Raw genomic sequence first — 22,301 nt, 5'->3', positions numbered from 1 at the left:
TTTCAGCTCACTGCAACAGCCTTGCCTAGGCCAATGTCATGATCATGCAGAGCTTGATTTGGACTTCTGATGCTACACGTCGGGCTCGGCTCACCGTGGCCTGGTCTAATGTATAATCGACCTTTCAAAGCAGAATTGTCATGTCTATCAACTGCACACACTCAAAATTTGGTCGCTGTGTGTGTTTTTAGGTGATTGTACCTGAAAATTGGGGGACCAACTTTTTGTTATTTAGAAGTTTGCGTGTTTTGAATGCACATTCTTTATTGTTAGGTGACCTGAAAAACAAGAGGAGATGCTAAGTAGATAAGTTATTCTATGTTTCGGAGATCAACTGGTATGTCACTATAGCATGATTGATATGTTTGTTGATCATGCCAAAATTTATTTTCAATAACCCAATTTATCTAGGGAAACTCCTAAGTTATTCACATTTTGGACCCATTTTCTCGTGGGCCGTGGACCTAGGTATATAAGCGCGTTTACAGTTTGTGGTGTGGGATGGGAGAACACTGAAAGCCGAGCGTGAGAAGACAGAGAAGGGGTTGGGGGATTGAGACTTGTAATTTCCTATTTTTCGCAAATCTTTCATTGGATCTTTATTGTGGGTGTAGACAGCAATTACGTAGGGTGTGTGCATGTTTTATTTTATTTTTAACAAGTTTCAATGCCTTAAAATGGTTTAGAGGTATATAACTTTTATGTCTCTGCCATTTGTAAAAGTATTGTCCATTGCTTCAAATAACGGTTAGACAGTTAAAAACTGTAATCCTTGGGCAATCCGTTGGTGTTATTCCGAGTCCAAGGGACAGCCATAACCTTTTTCCTTCATAACCAAATCTCTCAAATCTTAAATTCAGTACAAAACCAAATTCACCAAGAAAACTAAGCAACACAACAACAATCAAAATAATGGCTGATGAAACTGCCGAAAGGGAACGGCTCTTCAAGCACTTCGACGCCAATGGCGACGGCAAGATCTCCGCGGTGGAGCTCGGGGATGCCCTGAAAGCGCTTGGCTCCGTTTCAGCGGCAGAAATCAAGGGTATGATGGATGAGATCGATACCGACGGTGATGGGCACATTTCATTCCAGGAATTCACTGAGTTCCACAAGGCGAACAGGGGCTTAATGAAGGACGTTGCTAAGATATTCTAATCTTCATTTTCATTTCATTCCATTCATATTCATCCTAGTCACTTTATAATTGTTTCACATACTAGAGTAGCCATTTTTTTTTTTTTTTTTTCCCGGTTAAAGTGTAAAAGTATGACCTCTTAATTCACTTCTACAAATGTGCTGTTTTTTATATTCAAAACATCAATTATATATGTTTGTGTTCCTTTGGAAGCTGTTATGATCACTCTTTACACAATATTGACCAAAAGATTGATTTTTTTTTGTTCGTGATTATTGTTCAACTATAGATCAATTACTTTCTTATTTGTTCCAAAAGATTGATTAATGTCCATTGGTAGTTGTATCAAAAATCCCAGATCAATCCATGAAAAAGAAAAGGAAGACAACAATAATGGTGCACAAGTTACAAGTTCACTTATTTTCTAATGGGGTGGAGCCAAACCCGCCCCAACTCCGCCCGTTGCCATCCCTACGTACAACTCCTTTACGTATATACAATTTCAACACTCATTTGAGTTCTTGATTTAACCGTCACTCTCTTTGAGCAAGCAAGATAGCAGGAAAAAAAAAAAAAAAAATCAGATTGTGAAGTGTTTGTGTTTCATCGACAGTAAAGGTGATCATGGCCTTCAAATTCTGGAACTCCTAGCATGGCCAAAGCTAAATGACTCCTCATTTGGCTTCTCGTCTGTGGCAATTGGGAGTAACTATAAATAACACTATTGTTAGCAGGGAAACTGAACTTCTTCCCATTGGAGAAATCGAATTCTCCTCTCAGTATTGCAATAATATCATCAATGCTCGGCCTCTGGAATTCCTCGCTGTTTATACAGGCTGATGCAGCTTGTACCATCCGCGCTATCTGAATATAGTTTCGTGGATTGAATTTTTGTCGTGGTTCAATCAACCGGTCAATCTCTCCTTGCTGCAATAATGGCCTTGCCTGCAAAAATAAGGTACACTTCATGTTTAGTGTTTCCATTTCAAGAATTATATTCAGGAGAAGCTTAAGACTAGTAAGCATCAAAATGTGTCTTTCAAGCATTGTTGCTCTTGATTTCCATAGCTGAAGAGTCGAGTGTGGTTGGTTTATTCTCTCCTAACCGGTCAAGACAATAACAGTGCATAAAGCCCTCTTAAGTTACTGGATTTGCCTTCATCTCTCCCAAATCATCTTTATATTCAGAAATTAACCGGTTAACATTCGCCATCAATGATTTTATTTCTCCGGTCAAAGTTTGTATCAAGTCTCGAGGGCATGAAATTACAACATAACAGGAAGGGAACTCAAAAGATTCAGAACCCACTATGTTAAGTCCTTCATTCCTCATCAATGAGCCGTTGGTCCAAAGGTATTTGACTGAAGCTCGAAGACTTCTCTTTGGTGATAAAGGAGCTAAAAGAAAAGGCTCCTTATTAGTGATACCAATCACTCCTGCATGTTGATGAAGGAACATGACAGGTATAGGAACCACTGAAGTCACTAAAGAAACAAGAACAACTACTAATTCATCAGCTAATATATTCCCGAAAAGTCAAACACTAGGTGATGACGGTTTTGTGAAATCTTCTAAGATGGTAATGGGTAAAAAGGATTCGAGTTGGTTGAATTTATGTCCCGATAGAACCTAATCCTTGGTTGGAAAGCCAACACCAAGTACTCAGAGAACTAACAACAGAGTAGAGGAAAACAAAACACTTGCCTCTCTGTTAAGGCCTCATTTGTTTTGGTAAAAGTATAATCAAAGCCAAAGACACATCAATTCAGAATTTCAGACTTGTCAAATTATATTTATGGTACATGCAGAGTATGATAGCGTAAAAGCAGCATTCAAGAAAAATTGACGAAGCTTCTTCCATTCTTTTTGGAGAACTGTTAATCCCTGATGCCAACGCTCGCGATTTGTTGATTTTGTGTCCAGAATAAAACATCACAGTTGAATTAATTTATTGTTTCGAACAACCATATAACTAAGACTATTCCAATGTTTCTAATAGCATTTGAAGGCACATATAAACTTAATGATTATGTGTAATCTATAAGTAAAAACTCTGTAGTGAAACATGCTATACACACATTTCCAACTATTCCTTACAAGCCAAAGGAATTTATTGAACAATAGGATAGACTGATTGAATGCCATATCCTGATCTACCATTAAGTATTTTAAGTTTATAGATCATTGCCTTGAAAAGGTTCGTTGATCGGATTTTCGTGAAACTGTATATCTCTTGGTCATTCAGGTTATAATCAAGATTTTGTTGCAGAACAAAATTTTTTCTTTACTAGAAGGTAATTAGGGGACCACTGGTTTCGACTGTAAAAAAATTAATGGAAATGAAGGCAAGTTAAACAAGAATTAAAACGGCGACCTACCCACAGGACCAAGTTCTCCTCCCCTGCTCCTCTCTTTGCTTCAATTGGCTTCCGCCCGCTTATAAGCTCCAAGAGGACCACACCAAAAGCATAAACATCGGTTTTGTTGGATACTTTCCCATGCTGGAAATATTCAGGAGCCAAATAACTGCACAATTAATTTAAATTTCAATTAAATCTCTGGAAGAAAAATAAATCTCTACTGAATAATAAATCATAGATGGTTATTTCTCTTATGCTACTACTGAACTTCTTGAGAAATTGAAGTCATACCCAAATGTTCCTTTGACTGTTTTGCAAAGGAAAGGCACTGAAGGTGCAGGAGTCCATGCAGCCAATCCAAAGTCACATAGCTGCAAATTTCATTGAAAATTCATTCAAAACAACTAAATCTGGTTAAAATGTGTTGTCCAATATATATGTTCATAAAATCATTTAAACAAGAAACAAAATTAAATAAAATTAGACTAAAATAGAAAGGAAAAAAAAAAAAAAAACCCTCTCACACCTTGGGTGTTTTCTTAGAAGAGAGAAGGATGTTTGAGGGCTTTATGTCTCTATGAACAACACATCTTTCAGTTCCATTGTGTAGATAACCAATGGCCTCTGCTATTCCAACTGCAACCTTATACCTCATGGACCAAGGAAGTGATGAACCACCCTTTACTCCTCTCTTCTTCTCTGCATATGGGTAAATTATGTCACTCAAGTTCATCAAAATTGAAGCAAATTTTCCAAAAATGTATTAAAAATGAAAATAAAAAAATCATACCATGCAAATGTTGTTCTAAACTTCCACCAGAGACGTACTTGTACACCAAAAACAAACCCTCCTCAGGATCAATACAGAAACCCAATAGAGGAACAATGTTTGGGTTATGGAGAGAACTAGCAATCATCAACTCTCTACAAAATGCCTTTGAAGACTCCTTATCTTCCTTATCCAACCTCTTAATTGCCACACAAGTCCTCAAAAACCCAACCCTGCCTCTAAAAACACAGCTCAAAGCACCTCTTCCCAAAACTCTGCCTACCCAACACAAAAAAGTTTAATCAGAACCACAGGCAAAGAATCACAAAATGATCTACAATTGACTGCCGAAGCCTACATGACCCGTTTGGAGCACTGGAAGGCCAAACCGGCATGCTGATACATTTTTTCGGCACAATTTTCACGAGCCTGTTTTGACCAGAAAAGACCCCTACGCAGTATGGAAGGGGGTCTTTTCGGGTCAAAATGGGCTCATCCGAAACACACTGTATCTATTGGTTTCTTTCATTTGACGGTTCAAACGGGTCATATAAGCTTCGACAGTCAGTTATGCGTCACAAAATGATTTAAATTCTAAAACAACAAAAACCAAATTGACTACCTTTGGAAAAATTGTGAGTTGAGGAAAGAATTTGATTATAGCTGAACCTAATCAATGTATTGGCCACAGGAGAAATAGTCCTTTCAAGTGACGCAATTCTACGCCATTCAAGCTCTTGGGATCGTGATTTGGTCAATCCATTATCCAAATTCACCATCAAAATGGTTGCAGAAGAAGGGTTAGTCACATCTATGGATTCAAGTTCAACCTGAGAGCAGAAACTGAACCTGAAAGAGGAGTGAACCGATTGTGGCTCAGCATTTGACAACTCTCCACCACACCCACCTGACTCTGCAAGCAACCAAGCCTTGTTCTGCTCTAAATTAGAGGGACTCTTCTCACTCTCTCTCTCATCTTCGCCGGTGGCGCTTCGCCGCCGACGAGTTGGACCAACACAGGCCAACCCAAAATCCCAAATCATCTTATTCCATATGTTCTTGATTCTTAGCTCATCATGGACACTGTTCTGATCAGTAGCTGAACAAGAAGTATCTGAAGAAATTGGGTCACTTAGAGGCTTTCTAGAGTTATTTGAATTGTTTTGAGAAAACCCCATTATGAAGCAGAAATATATGAAAGCATCAAGAGAAACTCAGAAAGCAAAAGGAGAGATAGAGAGCAAAAGAGAAGTAAAGTTAGAGAGAGAAAGTTTTAGCTTCTTTGCTTGAAGAAGGGAATATTTCTCAACAGGAGAGAGAGACAGAGGGGGGTTATTGGGCATTGAATTAGTATATAAGATTACGAGAATGAAAGAGACCCATGTCAATGAATGGGCTGATAGTTGATGGCACTATTATTTAACAGAGGAAAGTAGAACTAATGGAGAGAGAGAGAGAGAGACAGAGGAATGAGACTCTTGCTGCCGAGGCTTAACAAGACAACCAGAACCCACGAAGAAACAGTAAACGAATAATTTTGGTAACTAACTGCTTAAGGGTGTGTGTGTGTGTGTGTGTGAGAGAGAGAGAGAGAGAGAGAGAGAGAGAGAGAGGAGTACTAACTGCTAAAGGGTGTGTGTGTGTGTGTGTGTGTGTGTGTGTGAGAGAGAGAGAGAGAGAGAGAGAGGATTCATGTAAGTTGAGGAAAAGGAGAAGCTTGTGGTTTAATGGGATTTGGCAATAATTAAAGAATAATTAATGGCATGGTCCAAATCAGACAAAGAATATTTATGCAGTTTGGTGACCATCCAACACCTTCCCACCGCCCAACCACCACTATTTACAGCCAAGCTAGGCTTGCTTTGTTAATGGGCTGCTCTGAAGCTTTGATAGAATGGTCATCATCAATGGTGGTTACTGGTTTTCATTTATTTCTAAAAGTTTCATCCGTGCCTTCAATGAAGTTTTTTGCAGTTGGATTGGATGGGATTGATTTGATATAAGGGGTGAAAGGAGTTGGCTTCGCCTGGCTTGGCTAGTATCACATTTGGTATATAATTAATTAGCAATTTTTAAATTCAAATTTATTTATTTATTTATATTTTTTACCATAATTCAAATTTAATAATGCATACCACAATCTTGGCAAGGGACTACAATTGTGTGAAATTCACAAAATATCTTGAGTAACTGAATTCAAATAGGAAATCAATATTTAAGAACTAGAACATTTTAACCGTGTTTATTAATTTTTTAAAGTTCATTTTGGTAAGTAATAATTCACACTCAACTTCACACATTCCAACACGCATTATACATCCCAAATTGATATCTCATTCTACACGCAAATTTTAAAAGAAAAATAATAATAGATTAAGAATCTTTGTCCAGCATTCGGTGAAGTCACATCAAAATTCCATATTTAATTTTAACATCACTCCTCCTAAAAATAGTGGGAGAAATGAAAGTTTTTTTTTTTTGGACACGTTGCATGTATATTGAAGTCAAAGCAATATCATTCAAGTTTGATCCATGATAATTTGATCAATATTCTTTTACAACAAAGCAGCCACAGACCTAGGATATTATGTGAACGGGAAATTTTTTAATAATTTTAAGGGGGCAATAGTAGTTTGTAAAGGTATATAATTAAAGAAAATAAATTAGTAAGAGTTTATTATTGAGAAAGAAAAAAAAAAATTCAAGTTTGATCCATGATAATTTGATCAATATTCATTTACAAAGAAGAGTCCTCAATGCTAACCAAACCTAGACTTGTTTTGAGGGTTTGGCTATTTCCCAATCTAAATTTTCTTGTTAAATACTTAAAACCTATGGCGTTTCCTTGTTATGCTTGGTTTATTCCTAACTTTCATCTTTTAGTGTGAAAAGATATTGTTCATTCTTAAGAAAAAGATAAAAGAAAGAAAACAAACAATTTTCCACTTATTAATTTCAAATGACTTAGCATGGTGGTATGCAATTTTGATTTCTTGCGCAGAGTATTTGATGCCTATGTATATATATATATATATATATATATATAGATATAGATTGCAAATATGCCATACCAAATAAACGTGTGTTGCCACCATATAACCTCTCATTAATTTCATTCTTCAGGCATACAAATTACCAGTGAAAGTAAAATAAGGCAAGAAAACTAAAGAGAGAATAACATGAAGTTATCTCTAAATAAAGGCGTCATACAATGTTTTGTAGATGTAGTTTAGTACGCAAAATTTTTGAAATTGCAAAATTTAAGAAGGGTCAAATGATAATAATTTTATATATATGTAGAGAGGTTATTTTCAATTTTAAATAACAATTGAACAATTTTACTTGAATTAAGACTCATCTAATAAAAGCATATACCTAAAGCATTAGGAGGCACAAAGGATCACATATGGTGACAATCATTGTAATCTAAACAAGATTTGAAGACTCGTGAAGCACTTACCAATTGACCTAAAAACCATTATTGAACTTGCTTAATGGAGAGCTATCAAATCATGAACTACCTAGGTAAAAGCTAAGCCAAGCCAAAGCTTGGTATGACCCATACTAATTATATGAGAATCAAATTGGGTGACCCTACATTGGAGATTGTGGTGTCAAAATGGACCATCGGTTGGAGGTAGCAGTAGTAGTAGAATTCTGGTATGTTAGGTCCATTCTAATTAGTCAAAATAATGGTGGGGCCATTGGATAATTAAGGATTTTGGCCCTTCCACGTGCGACAAATGTCGGTACCCAATTGGGGACCCAACAAAAATTGGGTGAAGTGTATAACGGATATGGGTTTTTTTTTGTAGTTATACACGTGGCACACAGAGTCTTGGTTGTTGTGTGATCATGTCATTAGGGGTTTACTAACATTAATCCAAAAGGATGTCGTGATAATTGTATTTTTTATCTTTTGAGTATCATTATCTTCATTTGCTTATAATCACATATTCATAGTGACAATATGCTTTTTATCCAAAATTAAGAATCATTATGTCGGGTGATATTGATTTTACAATCTGATATAAAAAAATAAAAAATAAAAAGTAGTATGTTAAAAAATAAATAAATAAAGTAGTATGTCAACTCAAAAGATTGGATACAAAAATTTAAGTTATTTTAGGTTTAATCATGTCGTATGAGTTAATAATACAAAAATTTAAGTTATTTTAGGTTTAATCATGTCGTATGAGTTAATAATAATTTAAAAATACAAAACCGTTTTCAACTTTTGCACGATTATGTAACTTATAATAAGTAATTTTTTTTTTTTTCGTATAATAGCATCACTATTTGTTTGGTAAAATATAGGGGTGGTAAATTACAACATGACAACAAGACACGAGTTAAAAGGGTTTGGGTTTGGCATAAACGGGGTTAGATCATAAAAGGGTCGACACAATTAATCCCGTTTACTTGACCGTGTCGGGTTAGGGTTGAGGAATTCAACCTATGTAACCCGTTTACGACTCATTTAACTCAATATGTTATAATGATGAATATTACTTATGTAATATGTTACCTATTTAAACCCAATTATTTTGGATAGTTAAGTCATTTTAACATAAATCTTGTCTATCCTTTATAATTTTTCTTTATATTTTTAATATTTGGGTTAATTAGACAAATTTTTTCTATTATTTAGTATTTGATTAAATATTAAATGTCAAACGGGTTAACACTTTTACCTGTTTAATAAACGGGTTGAGTTAGTGTTGAGGATTCTTGACACGATTATTAAATGGGCTGGGTTTGGGTTTACCTATTTAGTATAATACCTTACCTCGACACAACACGAATACAATCCACGAACACGAATTGCCACCCCTAGTAAAATGGGATGTAAAAATAACACGAATACGATTCACAAACACGAATTGCCACCCTTAGTAAAATGGGATGTAAAAAATATATATATATATATATATATATATATATATTTCCCCTCATATATATACACTCTTTTTGTGTGTCTATAGATATATATTATCTCTCCTTGCTAAAAGCTCTAAATTTTAATTTGATTAAAAGTTTTACTGAGTCAAAATATCCTCGATTAGAAGGCGGTTTTTTTTTTTTTTTTTCACCAAACTCATTTGAAAGATTTTTTTTTAAATAAAAAGCATTTTTAGTCTCTCCAAAAGCAACGTCAAACGGTAATGATTTATAACGAAATCCCAATTAGAAAATGCAGTATCTAGTACAGTAATTTAAAGCTGTCATGAAACAAATTCCAGAATTAAACACCTATTAGGTATTAGTTTATTATATGTGCATGTTTTACATGTGTGTGAATCAATATAAAGGAAGATCTTGATACGAATTGTCCAAACCAGATATTTTATTATTCGAATAGTTTTTGTTTTTACGTTAATTGGATGTTACCGTGAAATGATACTGGTGATTGTCTGTTTCTGTTTCTCAACAAACTTTCAACTAATGAACGGTTAGCCAACTTAGCCTACTATATGGTTGGATGATAACACATTAAAAATAAGTTATTGTTTGTGGTTAAATTGAGTAATTGTTGAAAAAGATCTAAAATTTGTGAAAAATATAATGAAATGAGGAGGGGCAACTCGGGTGAGAATTCAGGCTTTGATATCTCCCACATGAAGTATCAAGTCTCATATTTGATTTTTTGAATAAAATAATTTTTATGCGAGTACCTACATGGGTTAAATTATAATCGGGCTAAACCTGAACTTATTGAGTACATGTGATTTATAAAATGTTATTTCAATGTACCGCGATAGCTACTCTTTGAGGACGAATAAAAAAGACAGAATAAAAAAAACAAAAAAACTCTGAATGTATTTGGATTGTGACCCCTCTATGTCCCCTCAACTGTCCTATATGTATTTGAGACACGGATATCTTAACAAAAAGAATCTGTCCATCTTCCAAATTTCCAAGATAAAAGCAAACAGACAAATCAAAAAAGGTTGTACTAAATTGTGTAAAGGAATAAATTGATGAATATATATTATTTAACTGTGTGGTAATCTCGTGCTACTGTCTCACCTGTTAAGGTAAAAGTTATACTCAATTCCAAGAAAAAAAAGAAAAAAACACTCAATTCCCGACGAAGTGGGTGTGTAAATTTCTTATCGTAAAAATAAATGGAAGTATTATATATATATATATAAATTGGGTAAAATACAGTCACACCCTCTGAAGTTTGGTAAAAGAACACTCAAAGAAAACTCTAAAAAACACCCCCTGAAGATTCAAAAATGGACAAAGACACCCCTTTACATGAAAAATTGACCAAATTACCCTTTGACCGTTTAGAAGACTTTTTTTAACTTTACAATTTAATAAATTGGACCAATCTACCCTCATGAATAATTTATACATAAAAAAAGTAAAAAAAAAAAAAACTTTATATTGTTCATTTTTTTTTTATTTACTTTATAAATGTCACAACTTTTTAAAAATGTAGACGCTAAAATGATTTTTTGATTCAATACATATGTTTTAAATAGATTATATTTTGTTATTACTTCTTTTCTTTTTCTTTTTATTTTTAAATTAAATGTTTAATTCTTTCATTTAAAAAAATTAAACCAATCTCTTTTCTTTAAAAATAAAAAATATGGTACCAGTATAATTTTATGTATCTTAATTTTATGCATGCCTTTGTTTTTTTTTTTCCCCCTTTGTTTTATTATTATTTTTTTCCCTTTGTTTTATTATTATTTTTCCTTTGTTTTATTATTATTATTTTTTCCCTTTTATGTTGGGAAATGTATAGTATTTGATATATGATTTAAGATGCATAAAGTTATACTGGTACTATATTTTTTATTTTTAAGGAAAAGAGATTGGTTTAATTTTTTTAAATGAAAGAATTAAACATGTTAATTTAAAAAAGAAAAAGAAAAAGAAAAGAAGTAATAACAAAATATAATTTATTTGAAAGATATGTATTGGATCAAAAAATTATTTTAGACGTCTACATTTTTAAGAAGTTGGGACATTTATAAAATAAATAACCAAAAAAAAAAAAAGTTTTTTTTTTTTTTTTTTTTATGTATAAATTGTTCATGAGGGTAGATTGGTCCAATTTATTAAATTGTAAAGTTAATAAAGTTTCCTAAACGGTCAAAGGGTAATTTGGTCAATTTCTTATGTAAAGGGGTGTCTTTGTCCATTTTTGAATCTTCAAATGGTGTCTTTGTCCAAAAAATAGGTAAGTTTTATCTGAATATTCTTTTGTCAAACCTCAAGGGGTGTGACTGTACTTTACTCATTAAAATTCAAGCAATCGACTCTTGTCATAAAACTATAAAACTCCTCTGTAAAACAGAAGTGGATCGTTTTGACCAACAGGTCCTGTGCTAACCCTAGTCCTGAGCCTAGAAGGGCACCTGATGCTCCCTGAGCATATATACCCTTAGTGGAGATAGACATCATCAGCTTGGCCTTCTTCTAGTCTTCTACGCAACCCTTGTTAAGGACCACTGTCCCAGAAATGATAATCATGTTGAATATGCTTTTCTCTATACATGAATTGGAATATCTCATCCCAAGTCAACCCTACAAAATATACTATAAGAAAATTATATATCCACACACTAAAAGGAATATAATCTCAGCAGAACTCAAATCAATCCAACAAAGCCCTATTAGTCCTAGAAGAAGAATAAAAAGAATAAGATTGTAGAAGCAGATAAATTAGCATATCCAGGTGACAGAACATTCAAAGCAGCCTATAACACAGTTTACAAATGTGATCTTAAAGCCAGCTAATTATACAAATTCATTGCACGGTATACAACGTTCGGAAAACACCTGAGAGCCAGTAAATATTGTACACCCCGAGGACGATATTGAGATATAAAAGTTGCAATGATGCTTCTGTTCATAAAGAATACGAAAAGAAGAAGACCAATTTAAGCACTTGATGAACATACATTCTAAACAAACTCCCAACTTGCATAACAAGTTTACCACTTCCTCGCATATTTATCCAATAACAGCCTTATTATATGGGCATGAATAAGAATTATACCAGTCTTAGTTCTTTCAATATGTGCAGGGCTAGTACTGGCTATATTTACACTTTACAGAATAATTGGCCTTAGCCTTGACAAAGCATCACCAATCCATCTGCTCCTACCTAATAGAAACAGATGCAACATCAACATCATGTTATTTTATTAGAAGCTCGGCTCTTGGAACACCCTCTATTTTCTGAATCAGATATAAGCTTTTGTGGTGGCAAAAATAGTTGTGAATGGTCCAGAAAAACAGAAGACGCATTTTCTAATTTTCTTCATCAAAATTTCATCAACTGCATTCACAATGCCTACGCAAACGGTTAACAGTGACTTTAATTAACAGGGACAGATGAACAACCCTCCATTGGCAAAAGTTTGAGAAGTTTCTTCACCGAGTACCCTTCTCAATTTCCACTCTTCATTTTGCTTGTAACCTGCTCTCGAGACATTCTCATGTGCTGATGTTCTTCGATTCTCCTTTTGAAGTCATGGTGCGCTACTTGCAGTATGCTCCTGATTCAACTACTTCATATTTCCATCCCAATCATTATCTTGCTTCAGAAGAACGTTATATTTCCTTGAGTTGCACACCGCAGAACAGATCTTATCCTTTTTTAAAAGTCATCAATCCTGCATTTGCAGATATATATGGGCCTACAGACATCTCTGGATTATCTCCTTAATAGGGGAAATCATAAGCGAAATCACAAAATTGTGGATGAAAAATTTAGGAATACATGAAAGGAAGCCTGAAATATGTAAAATCAGTTTGAGCTTAAGAACCCAAGCTTGTTGTATGCTTGCCAAAAGTTTCTGCAATAATGGCCGGCACCACTTTCTTACACTAAAACATAAAAATTCTTCAACTATATACTTGCCAAAACTCTTACTGTATGGAGCCTAGGGTTTTGACTCTCGAAGGTCAAGCCAGAGGCCACTGATTTCAGCCTTAAGTCGAGAAAGAAAGAATGAAAGGCTGAATTAAATGCTCTTTGCCTGAGCTTATGACATCTGAAGCTTTTTCAATCATCATCTGCAAACATAGACATGCAAAGGATCAAACCCAACTAATGAATCATGGTGAAGGGACAGGTTCATTGGTTGGAAAGACTGAATACAGCATTGACATGGTCAATCACATGCACAAAATTCTATATCAGACTTCGTTCATGTACTATTTTTATTCATTTTTTTAGGCATATACACTATAGCTTCTAAAGGCTATCTTTGATTCTTAGTTAATCTTTCTTAATTAGTGCATCAATTAGAACAAAGTTCTAATCTTAAGTTTTGACCAGAACTTACATAGCCCAAAACTTAAGAGAAGTTCAACTTCAACAGAGTTTATTCATGATACAATACCAACATAATTGTCTGCTCAGGAGTCCTAAAATCCATTGTCCCAAACCTAAATGAATCCCTTGACAATTATTAGTCATGATTTTTTGCTTCCCAGTTTTACCAAATATTTTGGCAGCTTTACACCATTTCAATGTTCCTCCAAATTTTAACTAGGTTAGAGTTCTATGTCACCACGTTTAATTTACAAGCTGGGAAGCTGTTTTGCCCATGTCTACATATCTGAGCACCTGTCCCAATGTCAATTGATTTCTTTAATTTTCAATCTTGTATATCGGATACCGACTTCTTAAAATTCAGGATTGCACATTACATATTTTGGAAGCTAAGTTTCATTGATAGGATAGTTCCATGTAAATGGCAAAAACTAGCAACCCACCCACTGACCATCTCAGGCTCCTTATTTCAAGAGAATCAAGACAATATATTTCTGTCATTTATAAAATTCCACGGCAACCCAGTTGAACATTTAAAGCCACCTTTTAATTTAGTTGTTCAATGCTCAAAGGGACAGCTCTTATCTATCACTTCCGAAGCATGGAGATTCAATTGTTCCTTTGTATATTTTCACTACAATGCCAAGGTTTAAGAAAGGTAAAGGTCAAATTTGATGATAGATTACTTTGCACTTTCATTTCAGACTATCACTGCCTTGTCTAGGCCTTTGGGAAAATGCAACTAATGTGGAGTTAATTGCCATTCTGATGCATCCTAAAGAAGCTGGAAACCTTGAGTTTTCAATAATTTAGTGCCATAGTAATTATAGAGAACATATACAACATCTCATGTCTCCTGGTGTCTCACTTTGACTATCTCTTATCCTTGGTTTCTTTTGTGCCTAATGCTCCGTTTGGTAGGATGGAAGAAAATTGGATGGAAGGGAGAGGAGGATGGATGACTGAGACATCCCTAGGGAAGAGATTGTGCCATACTCTCTTTTTGTTTGGTTGGATGGAAGAGAAGAGAATGAGAGAGTGATAATGATAAGGATAGTTTTGTAATTTAAAAACTTCTATAATAGTCTTGCCTTTCTTCCTTCGTGTCTTCTGTCCATATTTGGCGGGATGAAAATTTGTGTAAGAAGAAGGATGACTCATCCATTCTCTTTTCTCTTCCCTCCTTGCATCCTCTCAACCAAACGAAATAAATTTTTTTCTTCCTTCCTATCTTCCCTCCACTCCTCTTCCTTCCTTCTTACTAAACGGAGCATAAATGTTGCATTAGTTGGCAGAGATAAAAGTGAACACTTCAGGTAACTATAAATAAGGTGTGAAATTCTAGAAAATCAAGAAAAAAACACATTTACCATCATTCATAATTTGAAAATGATATTCAGATGTATGAATGAGACTTCTAAGAAAAAGAGAACCAGGAAACAATCAATTCTCGGCTCCATAAAACCTTATCCGAATAATTTGTGAAAATTATTTGCAAAAACAAAAAAAATAAAAGAGAGAGAGAGAGAGAGACAACACTTCATTCAAAACTTCTCTATTCATCCTCCTCAAAACTTACATCACCAGGATGAATATAAGGGAAGAAAGAGGATCATCCTTCTACAACCTTCTATAATTCGCAAAGAATTTAAAATTTCTTCTTAAAATATATGGTCTCAATTCTCTTGAAACCTTCTATCAAGCCTCAGGTACATGATGAATAACCACATAATGTAAGCAATAATAAATACTTATCCTAATAAGATGGGTACACAATTAAGAAGTACTGCTTGAGACAGAAAGGGGACAGTAACTAAAGTTTCATTTGGAATGAAAAATGGAAAAGTGAGTGGAAGGGAAAGTAAGAAGGATGGATGAGGGGTGAAGCATCCTAGGGAAGAGAAGGTGTCCTTCGTTTTTGTTTTGAGTGGAAGGGAGTCGAAGGAGGTGACACTTTCCACTTTTGGTAAGAAGGAAGGAAGGAGTGGGGTTGCACTTTTTTTCACACCTATACCCTCATAATATAATTTTGCAAATATTGATGATGGATAATAATGTCAATTTACATCATATAGCGTACTTATCCTTCTTTTCCTTCCTCTCTTTTGTCCAATTTTGGAAGGATGATAAATGGTGGGTTAGGAGGCATGCCTCATTTTTCCCTCCTTTCCTTCTCTCCAACTTTCCCTTGTACCAAAGGATAGAGACTCCCTCCTTCGCTCCCTCCTCCTTCCTTCCATCCTACCAAACAATGTATAAGAAATAAGACCACACTACAACTAAATTTCTACATATATGAAAAAACTTGTAATCAAATGATGTAGGACAGTTTTATCTACTTTTTCCTCATATTAGTAGTTTTTAGTATTTAGGTTTTTTTATTGTATTTTTTCGTAATTTTTAGAGAAAGTTTAATTTTGGGCAGTTTCTTATAGTTTCCTTATGCTTTTAGTTTCTTTATGGTGTTAAGCTATGAAGCACATACACAAGTACAATACGATATGATATGGACACGGAGATACGACAAATTTTTTAAAAAATAGGACCCGCGGTAGGGACACAGCAATAAAATAATATATATATTTTTATGGCAGCTGATATTGGCGCTCCACCAATATCCGATGGCACTCTACTCTTCTTCCTTGTTAATTAAAATTACCCAAAAGTCCCTAGACTACACTGTTATATTTTTTATGTCTTAATTGCCCTTATTTGATTAGAATGGGACTCTGTAAAATTCACCCATTATTCTCTCTAACTAAAACATCCTTGTATTTCATTTTCTTTGGACTCCCATGAAATTCATCAATCGTGATTCAGAGCGCCCTCATCATCTCATCTTACGAACTCTATATGAATTCAGTCTGACCGACTTCAGTTCCAACCAAAAACAAATTAGCAAAAATGTTTCAGAAAGTAATTCAACTCAAAACAACCACAAAAACACTCTCCAACAATGACTTCAGTCTCCTCATACCCCAATACAAACTCGAACGCAATCCAAGACACCAATCTCATCATTTCAACAAAGATAAGACGGTGAGGAAGCAAAACTCTAACTGCAATGGATGTTTTTGTTACTAATCTCTTCACAATATTTTGCCAATGCAACCATTAGATTGAAAGATTTCATCGTAGTTCTCCGCTACGCGATTAGATCTAAACCAAGCTTCGTTAAGGTGATGATTCATGAAATGGAGTCTGCGAATTGGGACAAGGATCCAGCAGCTAGTGCGATTGAGCCTCAAATGCGTTTGAATCATTCGTGCGTGGAGAAATGTTTCAAAGGTTTTGATCGTCCTTGTTTTTTTCTCTGGAACAATGTTCACCTCAATTTCACATAGAGATACTGTCATCAAATTTCAATCCAAGAATGCAAGAGATGAAGGAATTCGTTTCACTGGAGTCCTAAACTAGTAACCATAATAGAGAAGGACAATTATGGAATTAAAAAGGGAAGAATCCAACATCGTTTGACGGAAGGACTTTTTTTGTAATTTTATTTTTGCAAAAATAGAAGAGTGGAGCGCCTAAGGATATTGGTGGAGTGCCAATATCAGCTGCCTATTTTTATTATACATAAATTTTAAATTTTTACTAAATTTATAATCTATATTCATTAAAAAAAAAAAAAAAAATTAGGTCCACCAAAGAGGCCATACTTCTCCTGAAAAGCCTAAAAGTCCATTGGCCCAAATTCTATTACGTAATATCTTTTTTTGGAGATGTTTGGTAACAAAGATAACAATTCTACTTTTGGATACAAACGTGTATATTCTACTTTTGGATACAAATGTTTATATCCAAAAGTAGAATTGTTTTCTTTGTTACCAAACATCTCCAAAAAAAGATAAGATTGCAATCTTATCTCCTCTCTCTCTTCTCCACATTCATTCACAGATTATCAAGTTCTCTCTCCTCACTCTATATTTCATTCATGACTCTTGCTCCATTCTCTCTCTTCTGACTGTTGTTCTCACATCTCCTCCCTTTCTTCACATAATTAGATCTCCAGGTCTGTTATCTCAATTCATATTACTCACTTTAAATGAAAATACACACACACACAGATATGTATATATCCCTTCAACCTCTCTTTCTTTTTTCCAAAAAAAAAAATCGAACTGTCCTCCGGCGTGTCCCCATGCATCCTCCAGCATGTCTGACTTGTGAAAAAACATATATAAAGAAAAAAGAGAACACTTCTACGGAGTGTCGGACACAGGTGCGGCAACCCTCTTGGGCATGTCCATGCAAAAGTTAAGGGTTCTTTTATTATAAATACATGTACTACTGAGAGCAAAATTCAGAGGTTGATTAATGATATTTCACAGATTTTCTCTCAACTTTGTGGATTCAAAGTTGTTCATTGTTCTTTGTGAACATTAATAGCTTCCGCTTCGTCGCCAAAGGACTTAGACTGACAACACCTTGGTTTCTGACTGTGTTTCCGGGCCCAACCTTCCGATTTAAGTTAAAAGTTTTCACTCATACCAAACACGGAAGGGCATCTAAAGTGGGGGAAAAAGGAACTTTATCATGCTAAATAATTGCAACAATGCTTCCATATGAGACCCTTCTGTTATCTCCTGAAACTACATTATTCAACTCAACCCACGAAACCATTTTTCTCTCTGCCCAACAATTAAGTACATACCTAACCTGACAAATGCCAAGAAGCCAGTAAATTCACAGCATGCGCAATATAATGTATGAACCACACTTGGTTATAAAAAGTAAAAACACTGCCAAACACACATGAGATTTTGTTAATCATTCTTCTTTCGCACGACAGAATTATATAGTTCTGCACCTAAACTTTTGAAGCAAAGTTAAACCTCATACAATAATTGTTGTTAAAAGTCTAATATTTGAATTATATATGGAATAACTTATAGCATAATAGGCAACTATTAAACAAGCAAATCATAAAAAGAACCTTTTTCGTTCCCCAAGCACTTATGAATCCAGAAGTATAGATTGTTCAATTAGATAAATAATTGCACAAAAATTACAGTAATATGCAACTTAGACAACCATTTAACATATGCATTCTAATTGTTCTCCGGCTAGAAATGTTGGGCATGTCATATATAAGGAAGGGAAAAGGCACTAAATTTATGCACATACCAAAAGACATAATTTACATAAGCTCCAACCAACCTAATGAGTTTTCCACTTTCTCAATAGCTCATCATAAGCGAAAGCCTTCCCAGCTTTTGAGAGGCTCTGTCTCAATTTTGACAGTGTGGAAGAATTCAACTTGATACCTCTATCAATCATATCCTCAGCATACTTAACAGCTTCTGGAACCCTATTAAACACACGAAGTCCCAAAACCAACAAATTTCCCGTTTCCTCCAAGTCGGAATCGTAATTCTCAATCATCCATTTCCAAACCTTTATGGCCATGTAAGGTTCCCCACTATCCATATATCCCCTAACTGCTGCCTTGCAATTTGTGTGGTTTGGAACACACTCATTTTTAATCATCTCAGTAAATATTGGTGAAGCATCCCGAAACCGCTTGCTCTTAATCAAGAACTGAAGAAGTACATTGTAAGTCTGTGAATCCGGGAAAACACCATGACAAATCATCTCATCCAGCAACTCCTTAGCTGCATCAATATCATTAAGATAACAATGCAAAGCAATCATGGAAGTATACATCCCTGTATCAGGTCTGAAACCGTTCCTTACAGCCATTCCATCCCAAAGCAACCGAGCACCCTTTACGTCACCTTTCTTCACACAATCATCAAGTGCAATCTTGAAGAATTTCATCCCCGGAAAACACCTCCTCTCCTGCATTGTCTCAAAGGACCTTATCACCTCTAGCATCCCATCCGGCCCCTTGAGCAAAGTAGTCAAAAATGAATCATATGCAGCCACATTCCTCGGGTCCCACCCGATCTCACTCACCATCTCTGCGAAAGTTCTCCTGGCACTAACAACATCACCTTCATTCTCCCATCCCTCCAACAAAATTGCATACGTGTCTGCATCCGGCCTAATCATGTTCTTCACAACACCCAAAAACTCATTTGCCTTTTCTGTCCTCCCCTCCCTACAAATTGCACTAAAAAGTGAATTCAAAGCCACAATGTCCCGCGGACAACCATATTGATCCATAACATCAAAGGTCATAATTGCTTCTTTAACGCGATCAGCAATCACATAACTACTAAAAACAGAAGCAAATGTAGCCAAAGAAAGCAACCCTTCTTTCTTCATTGACTTAATAGCATCCCACATTGCTTCAAACAAACCATTCTTACCCAACAAATCAACAACCAAGTTCCAAGCATAGGGACTATGGTTGTCATTGAGTTGACGCCCGGACCACCGGAAGAACTTCCCGGCGGGACCGGGAAACCCATAAGACAATTTTAGGACTTCTTCAACTTCTGGTTGAGAAAGTCGAACACCCATATCGTCGAGAACTTTCTCGACATGTAAAGAGCGAGTATTGGCAATGATTTCACAGAGTAACTTAATTTTGGGGGGCAAATTGGGGGTTTCAAGGTATGAAGAGAAATTTGGACGCTTACCCATTTGTTGTTGTTGAATTTGAGCTGAGCTTGTTGGAGGTTTTGAAGTTGATGAAGAGTGGGGCTTCTTGTTGTGGTCAACGTTCGACGAAGACGATGAAGAATCTTCACCGCGAGGCCGTTTCTTGTGCTTGTCCATGATTTCTTGGTAGAATTGTAACAAAGAAATTTGGAGAATGTGATATGGAGGGTTTGGTGAAGGAGCATCAGAAACCCCTAGCTAGGCATTGGGAGTGAGAGAGATTGATAGTGTTTTCCTTTTCCTTTCTTTCCTTTGGTTTCTTTCTTTTCCCCTCCTGTTTTTTTCCCTCCTCTCTCTCTCTCTCCCTTCTTTTCCTTGCAAGAAAACAAAATTGTTATTTTGCTTATTTCTTCCATCCAATAACACCAAAGAATAACGAGACAACATTATTATTATTATTTTTTTATACAAGACAAAAAGTGTTAAAGTTAAATTAATAAATAGAGAGACTTGCATTTTAAAATCCACCAAAAATACTAACCAATTAAACTATCAAAGCATCGAACAACCATACAACATTGGACATCTCATTCATCTCTTCCAATCTTCCTTTCATTCATTTTTTTGAAAGTAAAATTATTTTTTAATGTATTTGTAGAATTTATATATGCAAATTATATCCGAAAAAATTATCATGTTTATTTTCTATCACAAACTTAATAACGTATTGTACAACATTATAAAACCAATTTGGCCCCCACCCCCCCCCCCCAAAAAAACAAAAAAAAAAATCTCTTTTAGAAAAAGTTACAGTATTTAGATATCTCGATGACTAAGTGGGTTAGTGTCTAATAGATTTTGAAGTGCCAGACTTCAACTCTCTATATTTATTAATTGAACTTCTAAGAATGCATATTTTATAATTCTTAAGAAAACAATTTATTGTTTTATGAAAATTTCAAAAGTGCTTTTAAACAAAACTAAACCAAACAAAATGGCAACGTTAAGCCATTCTGTAACAAATGGATGCACGGGCTTATTCCCATTTTCTCAAATTATTCAAACTTGTACCAAAAGTGGAATAAAGGAATGCTTTGGAGTACTTCCAAGTTCCAACTGCATCTGTTGTAAACTTGTACCAAACGAGTTTTACATGACCTTTACCATTCTGTTATACATCTCGCAAAAAAAAAAAATCACAAAGTAGGTTTCACTCTATTGCTCTCCAATTCTCCATGAAAAAATGATTTTTTTTTTCTAACAATGTCTCTCTTTTATCCCATGTAAATCAAATGTTTTTTCATATCGAGATTTCTCCTTTCAAATTGGTCAATGTCGTAATTATTATTATTATTATTATTATTATTTATTTATTTTGTCTATGTCCTAAATTTGAGACCCTTCCAAATTCAAGATAACAGAGCACATGAATTTAACATGTCAAGGAAATATTGTCCCACATTGGTTCTAAATAAAAAAATGAGCGGGTGTATAGGGGCACGTATGTAATATCCTTCAACAGCTTAAACATTCGAAGGATAGGCATCCGACCCACTATAATTTTAGATTAAATAAATCAATAATTTAAAACAAATTATCATTAATTCTCTTACTTTTTTATATTTTTATGTGACAATTTTAATGATCATTAATTATCTTACTCATTTTTTTTAAAAAAAACTTATCATTTCACTTTAATTATTCACATTTAAAATACTAATACTTGCCTCTAAACATCCCTCTTCACCATTGATGTGACCATATAAATGATTAAACGGCCATTAATTCTTTTACTTTTTTTATTTTAAGATAATCCGTTTATCATTTCTCTTTAATTCTTCACATTTAAAATAGTATTACTTGCCTCTTCACCCACTACTATGATCATATTAATTCTCTTACTTTTTTTTTATATTTTTTTTTTCAAGGTAACTCAGCTTACGTTTTCTTTTTAATTATTCACATTTTAAAAAGTAATACTTATCACTTAAGTGGCAAAAATTACAATCACATGTGTCCATTTAATTTTAAATTATATAAATAACAAAAAAAAAATTAAAAATTAAAAAGATCATAATTTTCTCTCTTTTAAAATTTCAATCAGTGTTCCTTTAATTCAAAGTGTTCTATAATTAAATGTTATTTTTTAGACTATATTTAATATATTTATGATAATGCCAATATATTCATATTTTCCTAGACATCCAAATTCA

General features: G+C 34.5%; 3 protein-coding genes across 5 annotated transcripts; 1 reads left to right on the top strand and 2 right to left on the bottom strand.

Annotated features, from left to right (window-relative positions):
* Positions 1-47: 47 nt before the first annotated feature.
* Positions 48-1,741, top strand: LOC132316679 (polcalcin Bet v 4-like). The gene has a single exon (XM_059815153.1). The coding sequence runs from the start codon at positions 913-915 to the stop codon at positions 1,156-1,158; it is 246 nt and encodes an 81-aa protein (XP_059671136.1). The 5' UTR covers positions 48-912; the 3' UTR covers positions 1,159-1,741.
* Positions 1,702-5,843, bottom strand: LOC132316675 (probable serine/threonine-protein kinase PBL7). The gene is made up of 6 exons (XM_059815149.1): positions 4,891-5,843; positions 4,290-4,547; positions 4,026-4,198; positions 3,791-3,870; positions 3,518-3,665; positions 1,702-2,083 (listed from the first exon to the last, which is right to left on the bottom strand). Exons 1-6 carry the CDS (start codon positions 5,444-5,446, stop codon positions 1,742-1,744), a joined length of 1,557 nt encoding a protein of 518 aa, XP_059671132.1. The 5' UTR covers positions 5,447-5,843; the 3' UTR covers positions 1,702-1,741.
* Positions 5,844-12,008: 6,165 nt separating this feature from the next.
* On the bottom strand, positions 12,009-20,461 carry LOC132316669 (pentatricopeptide repeat-containing protein At1g77360, mitochondrial-like). Of its 3 annotated transcripts, none has more exons than XM_059815142.1 (2): positions 18,706-20,460; positions 12,009-13,313 (listed from the first exon to the last, which is right to left on the bottom strand). In XM_059815142.1, the coding sequence occupies exon 1, from the start codon at positions 20,263-20,265 to the stop codon at positions 18,739-18,741; it is 1,527 nt and encodes a 508-aa protein (XP_059671125.1). In that variant the 5' UTR covers positions 20,266-20,460; the 3' UTR covers positions 12,009-13,313; positions 18,706-18,738. The 3 variants fall into 3 exon arrangements, with proteins under 3 accessions (XP_059671125.1, XP_059671126.1, XP_059671127.1); XM_059815143.1 differs by having other exon boundaries at positions 18,739-20,460; XM_059815144.1 differs by lacking the exon at positions 12,009-13,313 and adding an exon at positions 13,320-15,816 and having other exon boundaries at positions 18,739-20,461.
* Between the last annotated feature and the right edge of the window lie 1,840 nt (positions 20,462-22,301).

This window comes from Cornus florida, unplaced genomic scaffold (assembly GCF_030987335.1).
Source record: "Cornus florida cultivar Cherokee Brave unplaced genomic scaffold, ASM3098733v1 CherokeeBrave_3.0.0_Hap2_Chr07, whole genome shotgun sequence".
NCBI classification, from domain to species: domain Eukaryota; kingdom Viridiplantae; phylum Streptophyta; class Magnoliopsida; order Cornales; family Cornaceae; genus Cornus; species Cornus florida.
This window is presented reverse-complemented; position numbering and strand designations above follow the sequence as displayed.